The sequence below is a fragment of the Phascolarctos cinereus genome, unplaced genomic scaffold (assembly GCF_003287225.1).
Source record: "Phascolarctos cinereus isolate Bilbo 61053 unplaced genomic scaffold, phaCin_HiC Scaffold_726;HRSCAF=1367, whole genome shotgun sequence".
Taxonomy (NCBI): Eukaryota; Metazoa; Chordata; class Mammalia; order Diprotodontia; family Phascolarctidae; genus Phascolarctos; species Phascolarctos cinereus.
Window position 1 is genome coordinate 366,624,804 of NW_027556098.1, and position 19,924 is coordinate 366,644,727.

Consider the following 19,924-nt stretch of genomic DNA (forward strand, 5'->3'; position numbering starts at 1 on the left):
GTGTTAATGATGTCAAATGAATCCAGTGAAAATACTGCCACAGTGCACTGTTTGCTGAGCTTGACCACATAACACACTGTACTTTATACCCTTATCCTTTTTTCTCATTTTGTCCCTGGAATGTACACATGGCTTCTGGGGGAGCACTTAGGTATCTAGTGCTCTACCTCTGTTACTCTAGCTTTGTTTTTTAGGAGAGAGATGCTAATATTTTGTTTTTTAGGTAAAGTGTACATATGCCCCCAACCCTCATGAAATCAAATTTACTGTCAGACAGATAGATGGCCTAAATGTATGACAAGGTAAATTCTACAGATGTGGATATGCAGATATGGATATTAGGCTTGCTATATCATCCTAATTAGAATCATCCATTGATTAGAATTTAAAAGTTTCCATAAGTAAGCCAATAAGTAGCAAGTCTTTATTGATTACTATTTATATGACTAATATTGGGTAAAAATACTTTACATGACCAGTAACCAGATAACTAATGTATACCAATAGTTATGAATTCACTGCAATGTTATTGTTCCTGATCATAGTTTCTCCAGTGTCAAAAATAATTTGGTAGTAATTTAGGTGTTGTGTTGTACTTTGAAGAACACTAGCAGATTGAAGACATACAGTAAATGATACTTGAATTGAATAGAAGTTAGGTGCTAGCATTCACTGTTATGCACTGAGTGATGGCTGTATCCTAGACACTGGAAAGAGTGTACATATTAGTGCACATAGTGCACTATGCAAATGTACTAAACACTTGGTAGAATGTAAAAGTTTCAGAGCTTGGATTAGGAATAAAGGTCACTTGATGTGCATTTGGCAATCTGCACTTTCTCTATTTGGACAAAGACTCATTTTGACATATGGTGTCATGTTGTCATTACTGAAGATGACCACAAATATTCTGTAGGAAAAAGCAATGCCATGTTTCCATATATTTAATTAATAGGCTATGAGGTACTTTCAATAGAAGATGCAACAAATTTTTGCAATGAATTTTTTATGGAAATTTTTTTATTTAAAAATATTGACATCAGAATAGCTCTGAGCTTATCTTCCTCAGAATAGATGAAGCTTTGTACAACTTGAGCTACCTCTGAGTTGTGCTACTTAGCTTTTGTTCCTGTGACTTTTAGGCAGTTCAATTCTACCCTGCTATCTGAAATGACTGGCTAATGATTAGCTACCTACCTAAGAAAGCAAGGCAAATGGGGAGATGGTGGATTTCTGCTACCCATATGGTTTAAGCTGATGACCACCCTAAATTCTTATCTGGTATGTAAATACTACAGAGGCTCTTGTGGAGGATTCCAAGCTAACCCACATACTTGGCGCAATTATGGACTTTCTTGGGCCACTACTCTCTGAATTTAAAATTCTAAGGTTCTGGAGACTCTAGGGACACAAAAGGCAACTGAGACTTCTATTACCTAGCCATTCATCAGTAATAATCAATAACGAATCTGTAGGATGATTTTAGGTATACTTAAAGAATGATTCATTGTCATTTCCCTACAGGAAGTGGAGAGGATGCCTTCATTATCTTTAACACATACTAACATCATCGCATTAAAAACTAAACATTTGTGTTACATATGAAGCTACTTTGTTCTTGGTGTAACTGTATTAGATCCCTCCATTTTTGTTATAGATGTAAAAAGATGATTGAAGATCAAAAGTGCAAGCATACAGACCTTCTTCACAAGTTCCAGAAGCTTGAGCAGGAACATGAACATTTAGTGGAACGGAATGAAGAATTAGAACTTCTTTTGGGAGAGACTCAAAATCAAACCAAGGAAGAGAGAAAACATTTTGAATATCATATTGAAAAACTTCAAAGGAAAGTATGTCAGAAAAGAAGAAAAATGCACATATTATTTTCAGTTGACCCAGTATTCCTATAACCATTGTCTGAAAGATCACTGTAGTCTTAATGCCTGCTGAAGACCTCAGCTTTTTAGGGAATGAGCTTCTTCATAGGAACCAGGAGAATTTTGCCCAGGGCTTCTTAATTAATGTGTTCTAAACCTTGCTAGTCTTTAAACTTGGGCTCAAAATATTAAGTCTTCAAGGACCTTTGTGATCCATTGGGTTCAGAGATCTAATGTACCTAATCATTAATTGCTTCTTCATTACCTTTTGCCGTATCCCTGGGTGCCCTTCCACTAGTGCCTGTCCCCCTTTTCTTTTATTCCCCCTACTGCCATACACTCCACACAAGTGTGTGTGTGTATTTAAGGTTTATTCACAAGAAAAAAAATATCAAAAGAATATATGGGGATAAGGTAATCAAATATGCATATAAAACAAACCATCAATAGAAATTGGTGGATTCCATAGCCTATTAACTTATCCTGTCCTATGGCTCCTATCTGAATGTTTGGTTATAATCATGGTTCCCTGGAGTATCCTCTTGCCTTCAACATGAAAGTGTCCTCTTTCTTCCTTGCATACTCACAACCAATTTGGTATTCTTCTACCTGGGTACTCTAGACAGAACCATTCTGTAATCATACTCATAGCTCATTATCTTCCTAACTGCTAGGTGACTTTTGGTGTCCCAACCACAGGGAAGAAAAGGAAAAAAGACAATATGTGCTGTATATATGTAATTTATTTAACATTCATTAAAAATTTTTTGAGTGCCAAATTTTCTCCCTCCCTGTACCCCTTCCCTACCCTTTGAGAAGGCAAGCAATATGATGCTCATTATACATGTGAGTCATACAAAACATATTTCTATATTAGCCATGGAAAATTACGTGAAAAATTAATATGCTTCAACCTGTACTCCATAATATAAATTATTACACTGTTCCCATAATCAAAAGAAGTAGTTCAATTCTATACTCAATTTACTAGGTAACAGAATTGGGAGATTGGGCTTAGGTGATAATGAAAGGCTAGTTGATAGGATTATGGGAAAGTACAGGGTTTTTCCTTTTTGGGGTCCAGATCCCATTCTCATCAAGCCCACTGCCTTAATATATCAAAAGGAAATTTTATTAATAAAGAAAGCATTGCTCAGGAAATGTCACTGTGAAAGGCAAGTTAGTCAAGGAGCACTTTTCCCTCTTCTGTTTGGTGGGGGTGGGGGGATGGTTTGGGGAGGTAGAGACCTGGGGAGTAGGTAGGATGGCTGAAAATGAATCTTCCTGATGTGTCAGTCTCAGGAGGTGACCTTCTCTTTAAGTATCCTATATTCCCTTTCCCCCCCACTCGTGGGTAGAGCAGAGAACTAGAGAAGGCCAAAGGTCTTCATATTCAAAGTGATCTAGGAGGTCTCTATCTCTATTTCCAGTCAACAAGAAGGCAAAGAAATTAGCTCAAGAGATTTTAGCCCAGGGCAAAGGTACTAGTTTCTTATGGCTTCTTTCCTCTACAGAATTAGAAAGCTTAGAAATACAGATTATTAATAAAAACTCATAAAAAGCTCTGAGCCCCCAGGTGATCTTTTAAAATGTTTTCCAGCCAATTAAATTCTGTATAGCTAGTTACCTATCAACTTTCCCCCTCATCCACCTTCTATACTAGCAAAGATTAATTCAGAATGTAGTAAAGTTATCTTTATCTAGCAAGACATCATTGGAATATAAGCAACCAGTTGGCAAATTTAAAGGAGCAAAGAAACACTTAGCAGTAAACAATGCTGACTCTGTAGAGGCAGCAGTAGGACACTATGGTCCCTGCAGCTTTTCTAAGTGGACAGGCATAGCTCTTGGATTCCCTGCCGGGTTTCTTTATATGATGAGCAGCAAGCTAAGGAAAGAAAGAAGCTCCAGCTGCTACAGGGACTAGAGTCAGTCTCCCAGAAAACATCTTCCATCTGTTGTTGTCTTGATGCTCTTATCTTCCTTCCAAGTAGTTAAAATACTTCCCAGGCTGGCATAACCCTGCGTGGTCCAAATGCAACTACATGAGAGTTCTGTCTCTTCTGAGACAATGAAAAGACAACTCCCAGGGTCCTTAGCAAAGTATTCACCCCCCACAGGATAGCCAGTCCAAGCCTTTCTCTGACTATTGCATTCTCCACCAGGATTTAAGATTTACAATCCCTTCCTATAGCTGTAGTAAATTTGGAACTTGGAATTATACAGTAAAGCATCAGAAAATACAATAGAATAAGGATGATTAACTCAACATCTCAGGTAATCATCTCAGGGTGCCATCATCAAAACATGCAATAGACAGCACAATGCAAAACATCACTTAACAGGTTGCTTTAGTGACTACAGGTCCAAATTACATTCAGGATATATTTCATATCCATATGTCACAGAAGTACGTGGATATCCATGTATCATATATACATATATATATATATCAAAATTGAGTAAAATTAAAGAAATAGCAACATTAGTAGGTCTATAATAGTAATATCAGTCCACCTACAAAATATATAAAAATTAACATGAAGAAATAAACAACAAAACTAGGCATAATTAATAGATTAATATAGCTATAATATATACAGTATATCAAAGCAAAGCACATTATCATGATTATGAAAATAATAAAAGCATACTTAGATATACAATTATTAACGTGCGTTAATGAATATAATATGAAGTTACATGCATGTCACTTATTACATGGGTGAATATTAGCTTTATCGTATGGTTACCTTTGTAATGTTTCATTAGTTTCACCTGGGACATAATAAATTAATCTGGTCACTGATCAGTTATTCCCTGTTCTCCTACCTGATACCTATGCTAATTAATAGTATGGGCTGATCATAATTCTCATCAGAATTATGGTCTTCTCTATCTAAATCTGAACTTGTAGAGGGCCATGGCTGACTGAGAGTATTACTATATACTGAAAAGTATATCTATATTTTAGGGGACTCTATAGCTGAAGAACTATGCAGAAAAGGTATTGACTCTTGGATTTGCCCTCTTCCTTTATTTGGACTGTTTGTTGGGCTATAGTACATCTTCATGTGAAATGTTTCTTGGAGGTTTTTTGCCTGGTTGAAGCAGATCAGGGAGCCCAGTTAACTCATTAATTGGTAGTAGGTGATTGTGGTGAATTGTCTTTGCAAGGCCCTCACCAGACTCTGGGGCCATTTTGTAAAAAGGCAAATTACACAGTCTCTTTAAAGTGGATATGGAGCTTTCCAAAGATCTGTTAACTTCTGTGTCTCAGCAAAACTCTGTCACCTTGTTCAAAGTCTTGACAACTTGGGGCATTATATTGTAATTTATTTCTTCTTCTGGGCCGATGTTGTAGCTAGGTAATAAGCTTCCTTCAGCTTCCTGATCAGTTAAGAGATATACTTATTATGAATAACTATAGTCTCTCCATCCTCAGAAACTCCAAAACCCACACATCAGCAGGTGGGGTGCAAAGCTGGCAGCATCATTTCTGTTGGAATGCCTTTGTCTCAATGGATCCTGGCAAATATACTTCTCCCATAGTACTTTAGCAACCATGGAAGCTTTCTGATTCCTATTTAGGTATGCCTGTGCGTATCTTATGGAGTCACCACAAATATATGGCTTATGTTCTTGCTGTCTTGTTCTAGAGACAGGAAATAAATGCAGATGAGTTCCAAAGTTCACATGAGCCCATAGTACTTTTCTTTGCACACAAGTAGCATAAGTCTCACATATCTATGGTCATCGTAGGTCTATAAAATCTATTTCTTACTAGCTCCAGAGACTGTCCTTAACCCATTTGTCCAGTCATCATGCAAAGCTCTCGTGACTATAGAGTGATTTTCTTTGAGTAATACTAGGTACTCCTTGATACCATATTTGAGATCTGTGACAGATTGGTACATTGCACAGTTCAAACTTCTGTCGTTGTCTCAAAGGCTGATACTCTGAAATTTTGTTTCCAATTTTACTGCTGTCATGTTGAGTCTCTAATGGCAAGTCACTGAATTTGTCCTGGGTTTGAACTTAATAGAAGTATGAAATTCAAGGAATTGTGAGCAGTTGAGTGGCAAACACTAAAGTTAGAGAGCTGAAATTTATGTATTTTTCTGCTTTTATTTTGAAAATAATTTGATACATTTTGTCTTAATGTGATACTTCCTAATAACCACACAAACCCCTTTAAAAAAACATTCTCCAAGAAAACATTTTGGTTCTGGATTATTAACATAGTGGAAGAATGAGTCCTTTAATTTTGGAAGTTTCTACCAATTGATCAATTTGACAAGAGTTTGATTGCCTCTCCATGCTGCCTTTGATTATATTATTACAGTCATTGTGTGTATTGTTCCTTTGGCCTCACTCTGCATCTGTGTCTTCCCATACTACTCAGACTATTTCATAATAGTTCTGCTTTACAGAATAGTTAGACTTCATTGAGTTCATATACAAGTAATTTAATCATAATTCCTAAATTGTTGGTCATGCATTTTGTTTCTTTCTCTTTCATTATCCATGAACCTTTTTCAAAATGTGTGGGTTGTTTTTATTAATAGCTGTCAAAAATTTCCTTGGGATATGGTCCCAATAGTAATATTTCTTTGTCAGAATAGCAACAATTTAGCATCCTTTCTTGCTTAATTCCAAATTGTTTTCTGGAAAACATGAGCTAATTCACAGCTCTACCAGTGTGCCTGCCCACAACCAGTCCAACAATGAGTTTTCTCATTTTTTTTTAGCTTCGTTGGTAGCTTGTAATGTAGCATAGTATAAAGGTTTGGTATCTTAGTGTTGTGTTTATCCCTTCCTCAGGTTATTTGTGATTTTGAACATTTTTTCAGGTAGCTATTTATAATTTATGTTTCATTTGAAAACTGTTGTTCAAATCCTTTGACCACTTCTCTATGAGTGAATGTCTCTTATCTATTTGTGTCAGTTTCTTATAGATTTTGGATGTCAGACTTATCAGAGATCTAATACTTATATCTGACGGTGCTGTTCAAATGTGGGTTTCTTGTTGTAGGGATGAAAGTCTTAGCTTTAACAATCTTGCAGCACCAGAGTCCTTATAAATGCCCCTATAGGGGTCTACTCTCCTTCCTGTGTGTGAGGAAGGAGAGTGGAACATTCAGAGCATAGAATTCTGAGCTGTTATCTTCTCTCTTGAGCCGTTGGTGTCAACCCCCAGCTGATGAGACAAATTTCCCAGTAAGGGCACTGACCCTCCACTTTGTTTGCTCTGCTGAAAGGTGAGGTGGGCTGCCTTCAGCTCTACTTCAGAAATTATGATAATCCACTGCTATCCATTCTTTGCTGCCCTTTTGCTAAATTCTCCTGCTTTATCCTTTGTCTTCCTGAAGTAGAAGTTGCTTAAAATACACCTGTTCTTGGTGTGTCAAAGACATCTGTTGAATAAGCTTTTTTTTTTCAAATTTTTTCTATTTTAAGTCAGTGTTTTTTCCCCATATATTCTCCATGTGTCTCAGTCAGTGTAGTGATGAGATTGAGGTAAATATAGGTATTCACTGAATATCTAAGCAGGGGTGGGGAACCTGTGGCCTTGAGGCCAAGTCTGGCCTTCTAGGTCCTCGGGTGCAGCCTTTTGACTGAGTCCAAGTTTTACAGAACAAATCCTTTTATTAAGGGGATTTGTTCTGTGAAGTTTGGATTCAGTCAAAGCGCCGAACCTGAAGACTTAGAGGGCCACATGTGGCCTTGAGGTCAGAGATTCCCCACCCCTGATACAGAGTGTGGTCAGGATGGAGCAGAAACTAGGTCTAAAGAACCTAGATAATTAGAACTGAAAAGTCCCTTAGAGGCCATCTAATTGAATTCTCTTGTTAAAGAGATGAGGAAACTGAGGCTCAGAGAATATAAATGAATCACCTGAGGTTACACAGTAAGTTAATGCCAGAGCTGAAATTAGAATCCATTTATACCACACTGTAGATATGCAGAGACATCTCCCAGTACCTCTGCTATCTAATATGGGGGAAAAGTTGTCACAATGAAAATATATCCTCTTAAGTATCAAACTAATTGTGCAGTATACATAAGACATCAGTAATATTTCTAAATGGGCCTCTTGGCTGTACCATTGACTATTATAAGATAATAAGATTTTAACATTTGTAGCTTTTATATTTATACTTTATATAATTTTTATATTACTTTTATACTTTATACTTTTAGTAACAGTTTTTAAAATAGTATTTTTTGGGCATTGACTTTTCCACATGTCCTCATTCATCCACTGAGAATTTTCCCCCCTATTTTATTAATGCTGAATCACTGCTAAAGTCCTAGTCTGATGCCTTATGGAAGTGACCTGGGGGTCTTGAAGGCTATTCCAGTAGATTACGAACTGTGACAGGCCCTATCAAGCTGGAGAGACTCTGTATATGGGCCTGGAGGACTGTGTCTTTTGTCTGAGAGCCATCCTAGCTAAGGTTCAGAGAGGCTTATCACCAGAAGGGTGGCCACCAGGTGGAGGATTGTTTTGGCCACAGCAACTCGTGAAGACCCTCTACTAAGGCATGGAGGGTTTGTAATCTGCGTGTCCACACTGGTGAAATCACGGATCCTTGAAGGAAGTATTGCTGCTGAACATGAGATTCAGAGAAAAAGCAGCCAAAGTCAGAGTGGGGATTAGAATGCAAAGATGTTATACTTATACTGATGATATCCTATGTTGTTGTCGTGCTTCACTGATGATCCTGTCCCACTCCTTCCCTTTGGGTCCCAGATGATGAGCAGTCTGGGCCTCAGAGCACATCAGTCAAGGACCCAAAGCCAAGTAGCCGATGGGGTTTGTTAGTAGGAAAGAATCTCTGTGGAGCAGCCTAAGATCAGTCAGTAGTGAGAGAATGGATGTAGCTGTGGATCCTGCATCATTTTCTCAGAGTTGGAATTTAGTGTGTGCTACAATACCATTTATGGAATTTAAATGACAAACATATTTCTACCTATGATTTATTTGGGTGAAGATCTCCAGCTCAGAGACTGAGTTATCCAAAATACAAGAAGGCAAAAGAGAAACTGTTATGAAAAGCCAAGAAACTGTTACAAAAGCAGAAGACTTCCAAGAGGTAAGAACTGCAAAGGTTTGATCCCAGGCTGAAGATCAGAAGTTAGGAGAAAGAAAAACAGGACAATGCCCGTCAGTCAGCAATTCACCAACCGTGGGTGAAATTGCTCCCTATAGAATGCTGTCTCTCTGGAGGACAGCTCATTGGAAAGGTACTTCCCTAACAGAGGGGGGTTTGGAGGTGTCCCAGTGGGGTGCACTTAAAGAAATGGCAGGGCTGGGTTTCAATGGAGTCCAGAAAAAGGTGGAACATCAGAGTTTGTTGTTGTGTCCTGGCACCTGCCTGTGCTGTTTGATTTACTTGACAGCTGTGTACTTGGGCATGGAGACGGTGCTTTCATTGGCTCTTTGACTTTAATGAAAACATACTCTAGGCCTCTCTGATTCCCTTTGCTCTTATTCTGTATACATGGAGGAGTCATTTAATATTAATTATTTCCCCAAGTAGCTTTTCTAGTTGGGGAGAGAATGTTGTGCTCTTCTGATGCAAAAAAATTAGGTCCACTTGGCCATTTTTTAAAAATTGTAAATTAATTTGGTTTTATGATACAAATAAACTTGGGTAGTATAATCCAGTTTTTTCTTCATCAGCTGATTTTGAAGCTTAGGTAGTATGTGTTTATCTTCAGAGTTTTTTGGAAGAAACTTTTGTTTTGTGGATAGAATTTATAATGAAAGATCATTTTTACAGATAGTGATAATGAACCAAGAGGAAATTGAAGTACTTCAAAGTAAGTTATCAGAAGAAAAAGCATGGAGAAAACAATTGTCATCTGACCTTAAAAAGGCACAGAAGCTTTTGCAGGCTGAAAGTCAGGTATTTTGTCATTAAGTACATTATTGGAGGTGTTACTTTTTCTTGCTTAGAAAATTCACTTTTATTTCTCTTGAGTGAATCATAAAATGAGAAGTATATAGAACATAAATTGTTAGTAATAACAGTGGACTGGATCCAGTATTCTTTAGCTTAGTTCCCTAACTTGCACAGCTGCACAACAGTCCGTTGGGTGGCACGCACTTAATTATTATTGTAATGTATTGATGTTGCCAACTGTCCTGTATTAATGGGTCTACTCCTCTTTTTTTAGCATCTTGTCCTGCCATCTTGGAAAAGTCTGTCAGGATGAATGATCTGCATTTGAGGAAAAGCCAGGAAATGGCTTCATTTAAGTCAGGGTCTGAGAAGTTTCTTTTGAAGCCAAACCTGACTGATTTCGGGATGATAGCCCCAGATGCATCTTCCCACCTGGGGTCTATAGATATAGTGCTAATAGAGCTGCTGCCACACCACCTCCTACAGTTTGCCCCAGCACTACTCACTGATCTCAGAATTTCAGAGAAATTAAAAATTTCTGCCTCAGAAGTATACATTGTATATGCTCGTGAAGTTCTGATACTCTGATACGTGATTTTAATCAGCTTTATTATTTTCTTAAGCTCTACCCCCACCATAAAGTTGGTACCCCAGACTGACCCTCCCATTACCCATCCACCCCACCTGTCAAGCATCATATTATTTGTTGTATCACCATAGAAATAGGGGACCATAATGAAACACCTGAATGGAAAGAATTACCAGGGGATTTTGACTAAATTCTGACAGTTAAGTGAGTTAAAATGTTTTGTTAAGTTATTTTGGGATAGTAGAAAAATTAATAACATATCCAAGGCTTCAGACAATCTTTTCTATAATTTATGAGTTTTGAAAACTTGTGAAAATAGCAGTTTTAATCATTGATTTTAAGTGATTCTTGAACCAGTGATTAAGAGAGGGCTTTGCCAGTAAAATGTGTTGGAAGGATAATAAATCTCTGATTGGGATAATTTTAAGAATTCTATTTTAGAAAACCTTATATATTACATGTGGGGAAATAGTCTTATTTTATTCTACTATTTTCATTTCTTAATCAGGAATTAGAAAGATCAAAGTCAGAACTTTTGTATCTTTTTAATAAAATTCAAAGTCTTCAAGGGGAAAGAGAAGACAAACATTTTTTTTTCACAGCATATGAAGTACTACAAAGAGAGAATGCTTTTTTAGAAACAAAGGTGAGCTCTAATAAACAAGTATTTAAATGCTCATTGTTTGACATACAACCCCTTATTTCCATTTCTTTGGAGTATAATAACAGTCAATAGTCAATAAACATTTATTAAGCACCTGCTGTGTGCCAAGCAGTGTATTAAGCTCTGGGGATACAAAGAAAGGCGTAAGACGGTCCCTGATCTCAAGGAGTTTACAATCACATGGGGGAGACAACGTATAAAAAGAAGCTGGCAAGGGGGAGGCAGGCAGGTCACTGGCATGATGAAGTACTGATGCCCAGCCAGCCAGTGTGGGAATTTATCTGAGGAGGTGAGAGTTTCTGAGTTGATTTCATCTTGCAGAATGATGGGTTTCTGGAGATGATGAAATCAGGAAAGTAGCCAGGTGGGAAATGATGAGCAGAATTCCTGGATACCTTCCTTAAATGGTGAAGGATCTGAGAGGAATTCTCCTCTGTCTGCTCTCCCCCCTCTCCAATCAGGGGCTAAGGTGCTGAGGATGTGTGTCCCTGCTTTCAAGAACCTGTATTCTACTTGGGGAGAGGGTGGGATATAACATTTATAAGTGTAGCACAGACTACCCTGCCCACACTGTTTGAAGACCAGATAAATTTTATTTTCACCCTACCCCCAGAGTTCTCTGAAACAAGTAAGGGGAGTGTGTAGACTCTCTGCAAATGGCTCCAATCTCTACCCATGGTATTCTCTCAATTGAAAGGGGTAGTTCCCTACACCTCAGTTCCATTTAATCATTTACAGTCAGATTAGCTTTTACACAGAAATATTTACTTCAAAAGGTATAATAAAAGATATACAAACTTACTTTCCCAACAGGTAGTAGGCATAATCCCTTCCTGTTTGACCACCTCAGTTCCTATAGATCACAGTTCCACTTCCAAGTCCAAAACTTATCCTAGGTTCAAGTCCCAGTCCCCCTGGCTTCTCAGGGCTTCAAGTTTAAATTTCAGCAAATGAGATTTAGTTTAGAAATCAAAACAGTCTGCAAGCATGAGGAAGGGTGTTGAGATAATGTGTTGTATATTTTAGGATATGTCCATTTGAATTTTTCACTATAAAACTCAAGATTCAATCTATACTCATGATGAAGGTTGAATCCCTAAAAAATCTTGATCTCAGATTAGTTCCCCACTGAACTCATTTTGAGAAGATTACTAATTTAAAAGAATATCTTAAATATCTCTAGTTTAAAAGGTTCAGGTTAAAGGCACAAGGTAATTGGGAAATGTCTAAGTGTATGGCTGTGCCCAAGTTTCTTCTTTAAGTTAAAGAATGGCTCTAGGAACAGAGCCAGAGCCAGGTCCTTGTTAAAAGCTGATTTCACAGTGTGATTTCAGGGGTTATGGTTTTTTTTTTTTTGTAGGATTGCCTTTTATTTAGTGAGCAAAACAATGTGTTCTGAAGTTTTATACTCTTCACAGAGTTTTGTTCTTAATTTCCTAATGTAGTTTAGTTACCCATTAAATATCCATGTGCTACATACAAGTGGATATGACAGAAAAAGGTTCTTGTTATAGTGAACATTTTGCTACTATCATTGAAAACTAAAGATACTAAATAAAACATAATCCTACAAAACAAAAACAAAAATAAAACTCTGAACTTGAAGCCAAGACATTTCTTAAGAACAAAATTCTTTTCATTCCTGTCATTTTGGTTGAAAACATTCAGATCTCGATAGTTCCCATCATCCTCCTGCTTCTCAGCAAAAGCAGATCTGAAAGATCATAACCTCCAAAGACTGTCTACAGTCAGACCCATACTTTTCTGTTCTATTTGGCCAAGTATAGGTAAAGCTGTCATGGAGGCATAGCTTGTAGATGCCAGCCTACACCCTGACTTTAGGGAACCTCATGGAGCTATAAAACTGGAAGAGCCCCAGGAAAGCAGGGACCCTGTCTTTGCTAAACTAGATTTCTCCCAACATCTAACAGATAGCTCAGCACTTAATAAATGTATGTTGAATAAATGATGGCCCCAGCTAATCCAAGCCTACTGCTGTGATGCTTGTATCCAGGCTGACCAAGTCAGACAACATCCCGTGCTCTGAACCTTTCCTCCCTCCCACCAAAGCATACTTAACTGCCCATCCTCCTCCGAGTTCCATAGTCTTTGTTTCTAAAGTGACAGCTAGATAACCTGCTTAACTAATCTATGCTGAAGTCATCATGGAGAGGCCTCCCTTCTTCTTCTATTCTTCTCCCTTCTCTGATAGCAACACACTTTAATAGTTATTTTCTGTTATTCTCCATGCTCCCTAATCTTTTTTTGTCCTCAACTAAGAGAAAGGACTCTAAGACATGGGATTTCAGCCCAGGTAGGCAAGGAGCGTAGTAGCAGAGCAGATTGATTTGTATGAGCTAGTTGGGGAAGGCAGGGCTTTGTTGACATTCTTGAACATTTTGAAGAAGATGGTAGATACCTATAGCACTCCCCCCTCCCCCAAGCACAAAGCACAAGGGGAAAATAAGTAAATAGAAAGCAGGGTGTGAAACTTAACTAAACCAGAGCATGCAAAGAGCATTTATAGATTAAGTTACTGGGAGGGTAGCAAGTGGACAGAAAATGGCACAGAGTAGCCAGCTTTCTATAGTAATCTGTTCATTGATTAATTCATTGATGACAATGTAACTAATACTGAGTTTGAACTCCAATACCTTAGTACTCTGTATTTTCTGAGGAAGTGGGAATGGCACATGAGATGAAGTTGGGAAGAGCAGGTGGACCAGCCCAAGAATTCCCAGAAGAAAACATGCTGAAGCAGATGTAATTTCGAAAGTTCTGTAGGTTTGATTATCAAAATACCTGAAGGAGTGGTTACAAAAAAGAATAAGAAAAAGTCATGGATGGCATTCTTGTTACCAGAGAAATCATAGTAATAGTTCACATTTGCATAGTAATTTAAGATTTGAAAAGCACTTTGCAAGTAGCTGAAGTGGGATTCAAAATTCCTGAGCATCCAGTGCTCTATCCACTGTGATACTGTGCTGCCTTCACAAATAATTGAGGGGACATCAGCAACTATCACCTCATGTTCCTATTTTTTCATCTCTTTCTTTGAAAATGTGATGATATCCTTGGATAGCAAATATATTGGTTATTCTTGATGAAAAAATTAGAACTGTACAAGTAGGCTTTTCTAATTTTCAGCTTTTCTGGTTTTCTCCAGCCGCTCACATCTTCATAGTTACACAATTAACTGAGAGACATGTTTTGATTTATTTTTCAGTAATTACAAAATTACAAATAAGCATTTGACTCATAAAGAAAACCTCAGCCAGATTTCTTCCAGCAAGATGTCTCTCACACATATATTAAAATAATACGAGAGCACTTGATGTAATCGCAGAAATGACTTTGTTCATTCACACTCTTAACTATTGTTATCAAGTGAGGCATGACACAGAAGACTATTAATTTGCCAAAAGTGTTCACCACTATCATGGAAAATGTCCTATACAGTAGAATCTGAATGAGAGATTCTCTATAAATGTGGAGCCCCTACAAAACCCCCTATTTTAAACACCAGTCATCTTCCTGTGACTTTATATAACTGTGAATTGTGGAATATCATAATGTGTGGAAAATGAAAATTCAAATGCAAAGGGCAAAGGAAGACATATGGTGAGTCTAAATAGGGAAGGAAGAAGACAAGCATTTATTAAGCACCTACCAAATGCCAGACACCTTGCTAAGCACTTCACAAATATTATTTCATTTGATACTCGTAGTAGACTAGGTCACAATAATGTGGCCCATTACTAATGATGCCTTATGTACTTTTTAATACAACATACAATATACTGTCTAATTGAAAAAGGAAGTAGGCCCGTCATGGAGCAAGAATGAAGGATAACAAAGGGGCAGCTGAGTATTTAACTAGTACCTACAAAATGTTGAAAGGCCTCCAGCCTGTAGAGGTGATCCTTTTTTGAGAATTTTTGGGAAAACATGGAGAAGAATCAGAAAAGATAAGAATGTGTAGTAGAGTTGTGATTCACCTTGTTGAAGATAGTTCTCACATTGATAAAATCATAGTCACAGTTGAATAAAGTATATTTCAGTATCTTTCCATATCCTCTTTCATGCAAGCTGGTTTATTTTTTCCTGGTGTGAGTTCAAGCACATTTTTTCAGTTCAGTCGTTTTTCCGTTATGTCCAACTCTTCACAACTTCAGTGGGGTTTTCTTGACAAAGATACTAGAGTGGTTTGTTAATTCCTTCTCCAATACATTTTACAGATGAGGAAACTGAGTCAAACGAGGTTAAATGATTTGTCCAGGGTCACACCACTAGTAAGTGTCTGAGCCAGATTTGAACTCAGAGGCCTGGTACTCTGTCTCCTCTATCACCTAGCTGCCCTTAAAAGCAAAGAGTTCTTAAATGATCAAATGGGTCTCTGATCTCATAGATTTGGAAAGTTCTTTGCGTAGTACAAATCAGAACTCATCCATGCCTGCTCGTCCTTATGTGACCCCATGAATTCTCCCCAGGGATGTGGAAATTCTCTACTCAGCATGCTTGAGAACAGCTTCACTTTCTCCTGAAAATTACAGGGTACCTGTATATGCATATTTGCTGATGGAAAATTATCCATCTAAATTGCATTGTCATAATCTGGACAACAGACATTCTTCATCCACTTAATTTTTCCTGTGTGGACCATCAGGCCAAACTCTTTCTGAACATAAATAATCAGATAAAGCAGGGAAGCATACTCATCACAAGTCTTTGCCACTGTATTGGAGGAGGAATGCTTCAAGTGCCTCTTTTTTCATTGATGATTACACTCAATTTTGCATTTTAGGCTTTTTTTGCTTTTCAGGCTGTGTAATTCCATTCCCTTCTGAAGTTTTTGGTAGGTGCAAAATAGTCTTGTGTTATTTGAATTTATGTTTTATTAAATTTGAAGGGTTTTTTCTTGATAGCATAAAAAATTTGTTGTTTGTCATTAGAATTGTTAAATTTCACTATGTTTCTTGGAGTTTAAAGGATTTTTTCCCCTGAAAGCAATTTGTGGATTCTTTTGGTTAATGCTTTTTTCTGTATTCAATAGCTATAGTCAGCTTTCCTATAATATTTCTTGCATCATGGTGTTCAAATTTCTTGACTTGCCATATTCTTCTGGGAGATATGTGATCCTTAAGTTGTCTCTTTACATACTGACTTCAAGATCAATGTGCTTTGCTTGTGTAAAGATCTTATAGGTTCTTTTCAGTGTTATTTTAGTACTGCTTTACATCTTCTTTGGAGATGCTCCCCATTGTATATTTAAGTTTTTTGCTGTTCTACTAATTTTTTCTGCTATACAGACTATAAATTCTGCCATTTGCTCCCATCTAAATTCTTCTCTCAAGGTTCTTATTTCTGTCTTGAACCATTCTGGAAATTCTTGCTGGGGTTCCATACTCACTTGGGAATTGATGGGGTTTTGTGTTTCAAGTATTGGTTTCATTTTCTTTGCCTTGCAATATTTGTTAAGAGGTATTTGCCCTCTTAGATATCGTGGTAGTCATCTTCCTTTTGATTTTCATATCTGCCCTGTTGATTTATCTGTTTGCTCTAGGTTTTTAACTGACTTTTCTCCCTTCTATGATCTTTCATAGTTTTAGTCTTTTCCCCTTTATCTTTCCCTACTGCTCACTTTCTGACTCTTTCCTCTTTGATAGTGGGTTTACTTCTCAGGGTTGGACCTCAAAGCTATCTCAACTTCCTCCCACATTGGGAAATTCACTTTTCAATGGCCTCAGTCTGTGCCCCAAGTAACTCCTGGGGGGACAGGACTGATCCCATCTGGATGCCACTCCCATTTCCCTTAGGCCCAGTAAAGCCTCACAGAATGGGCCCCTGCCCTGGTTTCTTCTGTTTTTGTTTTTTTTTTACTTCTCTGGCTTGGCTTAGTCAATGTCTACTATTTTCTGCAGGCTTGGGGGTGGGTATTCTGGGCAGAGTATCTCTCATCTTGAGGTTTCCTAACCTAGGGGGCACCCCAGGCAGAATCTAGTCCTTCCCTCTTATATATCTCCTCCTGCACATGTGGCTGGGTAGAACTGAATTTCTCCATCTGTTATAACAGAACACTAGGGGAAAGTTAGGGGCACTATGTGCTAGCAGAGATTTTAGAAGGAGGGGAATTCTTAAGCTGGTCCCAAAGTACAACGAAGTAGGTTGGTTTGTGCACCCCACCAGAGTGTGGAGGCTGGTGGAGAAGGGGTTCTGAGTGAGTGCTATGGAATAACATTACCCACTATTAATTTGTAATGCTGTTACTTACTTGGACTTCTTGCTTTCCTGTCCTGTGGAGACAGCTGTAATTTCTCATTCTCTGGTGCATAATTCCTCTTTTTTTTTTCTAAGAGTTAGTGGGAAGTGGGAAGTCATCTATCTTAATGGTCATGTGACCCAGAAGTATACTGTGAAGGAGGTGAATCTAGTAGAGTCAAGTTGAAGAAGGATTCTTGTGGATGGTAAATTCATCCAGATATTTCCCTTTGTGGATGACATTGTGCTGTTTACATCAAGACCTAGAACATTGTAGAACTTACTGGAAGTCATCTTGAATGACTTAAGAGCAGAATATAGAGCTCTTAAAATTTTCAGTTGGTCCACTTCTCTACACACTTCTCCTAGAAGCCAAGCAGTTCTAAGAGCTGGTCTGTTTGTATATATCAATACTTTAAAAAGCTGTGATTTCATAGCTGTAGACATTTCCTCTCCCCAGTACAGACTGCAAAGCCTATTAGACTTAATAGAGAGTCTTTATATGTTTCTGTGGCCAAAATTACATTACCTAATGAGTAGTTTAGCTGATGAGACTCTCTGAACTTAGCCAGGCTGGCCCCTGAATAACATATACAGATTTAATCATTGGGCTCAAAATCAAAGCCTATAGAACTTGGCAGAATTTGCCAGAGGTTCCACTGTGGCTTAGCCTTGAAAAACTCATGGTCATCATCACGTTGTGATTAGACAACAGTGGAGGCTTGGTTGTTCAACTTCAAATCAGTTTGAGAAGATCTCTAGTAAGGCAATGACATCCATGTGGATTCTGTTTCTTGTAGTTTAAGGGTATCACTTCTCAAAGCAAGAATTACATAGCTTTTAATAAAGGGTTTAATTGCATAGTTTATGAAAGAGTGTAAGATAAAATTACTGAAGTTTTCACTTTAACTCTACAGGTCTTGAAACTTTCACGACAATGTGAGCACTTAAATCAGTTAGCTATGGGGGTAAAAGCTGCAGATGCTAAAGCAGTGATAAATCCAGGAATGTCTAAAGATGATACACTTGAAGAACCAAGTCAGAGCCTGAAGGGGGAAAGACAGCAACCATGGTAAATTTAGTAAATTTTATAGTATGATCAGCATTTTAAAAATTGAATTTTATTTCAGTGGATTATTCCTAGAGTTTCACTTTTTTCTTGGATGTTACAAGTGCTATGAATGGACTAATTAATTATAAAGTTTGCCCAACTATTTTTTGTCTAAATTTTGAGAACCATTTTTGTAACTTTCTTTTCTTCCTCCAGTGTTTCTCTATTTTTCATTAAAACCCTAGGTCCAGTAGCAAAGATTTTTGTTTTGTTGCCTTTTACCTTGGCTAAATGCTTGGCTATGTTTTAGGGTCAGTAAGACTGACATAGGCAAAAGATATCTAAGCCACAACTAGGTTATAACAAGATAATGGGATGATTGAGGCTCAATCTAATTTGGCTTTTGGATTCTATACCATGTGAAACTGGGGCAGTGTGGCCTACAGATAGCCCCAGAGGAGACACCAACTGATTTTCATGGGTGGGAATTGATAAAGGGGAACTCTGTTGTTACTCATGTGACTGACCTAAGTGCACTGCCTAAGATCTACTTAGAAAGTAGATCAACACTTGATGCTGAGCATGGAATATTTTGATAACAAGATAGATTAGTGCTTGGCAACTGATCAGGAAAATTTCCAGAGAAAGATGCAACTTGAAGAAGGGTAGTGATAGATGGAGAGGAAGAAAGGGCAGAAGGCATTCTTGAAAAGAAGAATAGGATGAATAGCACAGGGCAGGTTCATGATACAAGCCAGTTAACTGGTTTGACTGAAATAGAGGTTTCCCATGAGGGGAGGGGGTTAATGGGAGAGAACTCTGGCAAGGCAGATAGGTGCCAGGTTGGGGAATTTGGACGTTATCCTGTCGGCATTCTGAAGTAGAGGAATAGTTATTTGTACCCTTTGATTTAGTTAGTATGATCTATGTTGCCCTTTTCAGAGAGGGAGGATAATATACTAGAAAGACCATTGCACCTGAAATTAGGAAAGAGCTAGGTTTAAAGTCCAATTCTGATGCTTACTAGATGTATAACCTTGGGCAAGTCATTTGAAACTCAGTTTTCTCATCTCTAAAATTGGCAGTACAGTGGATTTTATAGGATTGTTGGGGGAAATTGCTTTGCAAAACTTAAAGAATTATTGTTATTGTCATTATTATTGGTATGTTTGCATTTTAAGCCTTATCTCTGATTGTGTATTAGAAGGCTTTGCCTTCTCAAATCATTTTTAAGAAAATGCAAGGCATCAGTCAGAAAAATGGGAGATTTTGCAGAGCAGGGGGCTCCCTGAAATCAAACCATATAAGCAGTTATCTACTGTAAAACACTGAGAAGCAGATTTAGAATTATGAAGGAAGATGAGAGGTTAAGTTGTAGAGGCAATAAAGTCTTAGAGATGAAGTTAATGCGAGCTTTAGATGTTGTTAATATTAGTTCCTTAAGTCCTGGCACTATGTGATGGAAACAGTGTTTGAGGAAGGTTGGTTTAATATCAGTGTATTTAGATAGGTTGGTGTGGGGAAACACTACAGATAGAATTAGGCTATGTACAAGCATTGTGAACTGATAGG

General features: G+C 37.8%; 1 protein-coding gene across 1 annotated transcript in view; it reads left to right on the forward strand.

The window, feature by feature from the left end:
- Nucleotides 1–19,924, forward strand: part of CCDC30 (coiled-coil domain containing 30) — a 171,600-nt gene that overhangs the window by 61,523 nt on the left and 90,153 nt on the right. The window contains exon 10 of the mRNA XM_078145507.1: nucleotides 1,658–1,850. Within this exon, the coding sequence (XP_078001633.1) occupies nucleotides 1,658–1,850 (193 nt within the window). The remainder of the gene's footprint in view (nucleotides 1–1,657; nucleotides 1,851–19,924) is intronic.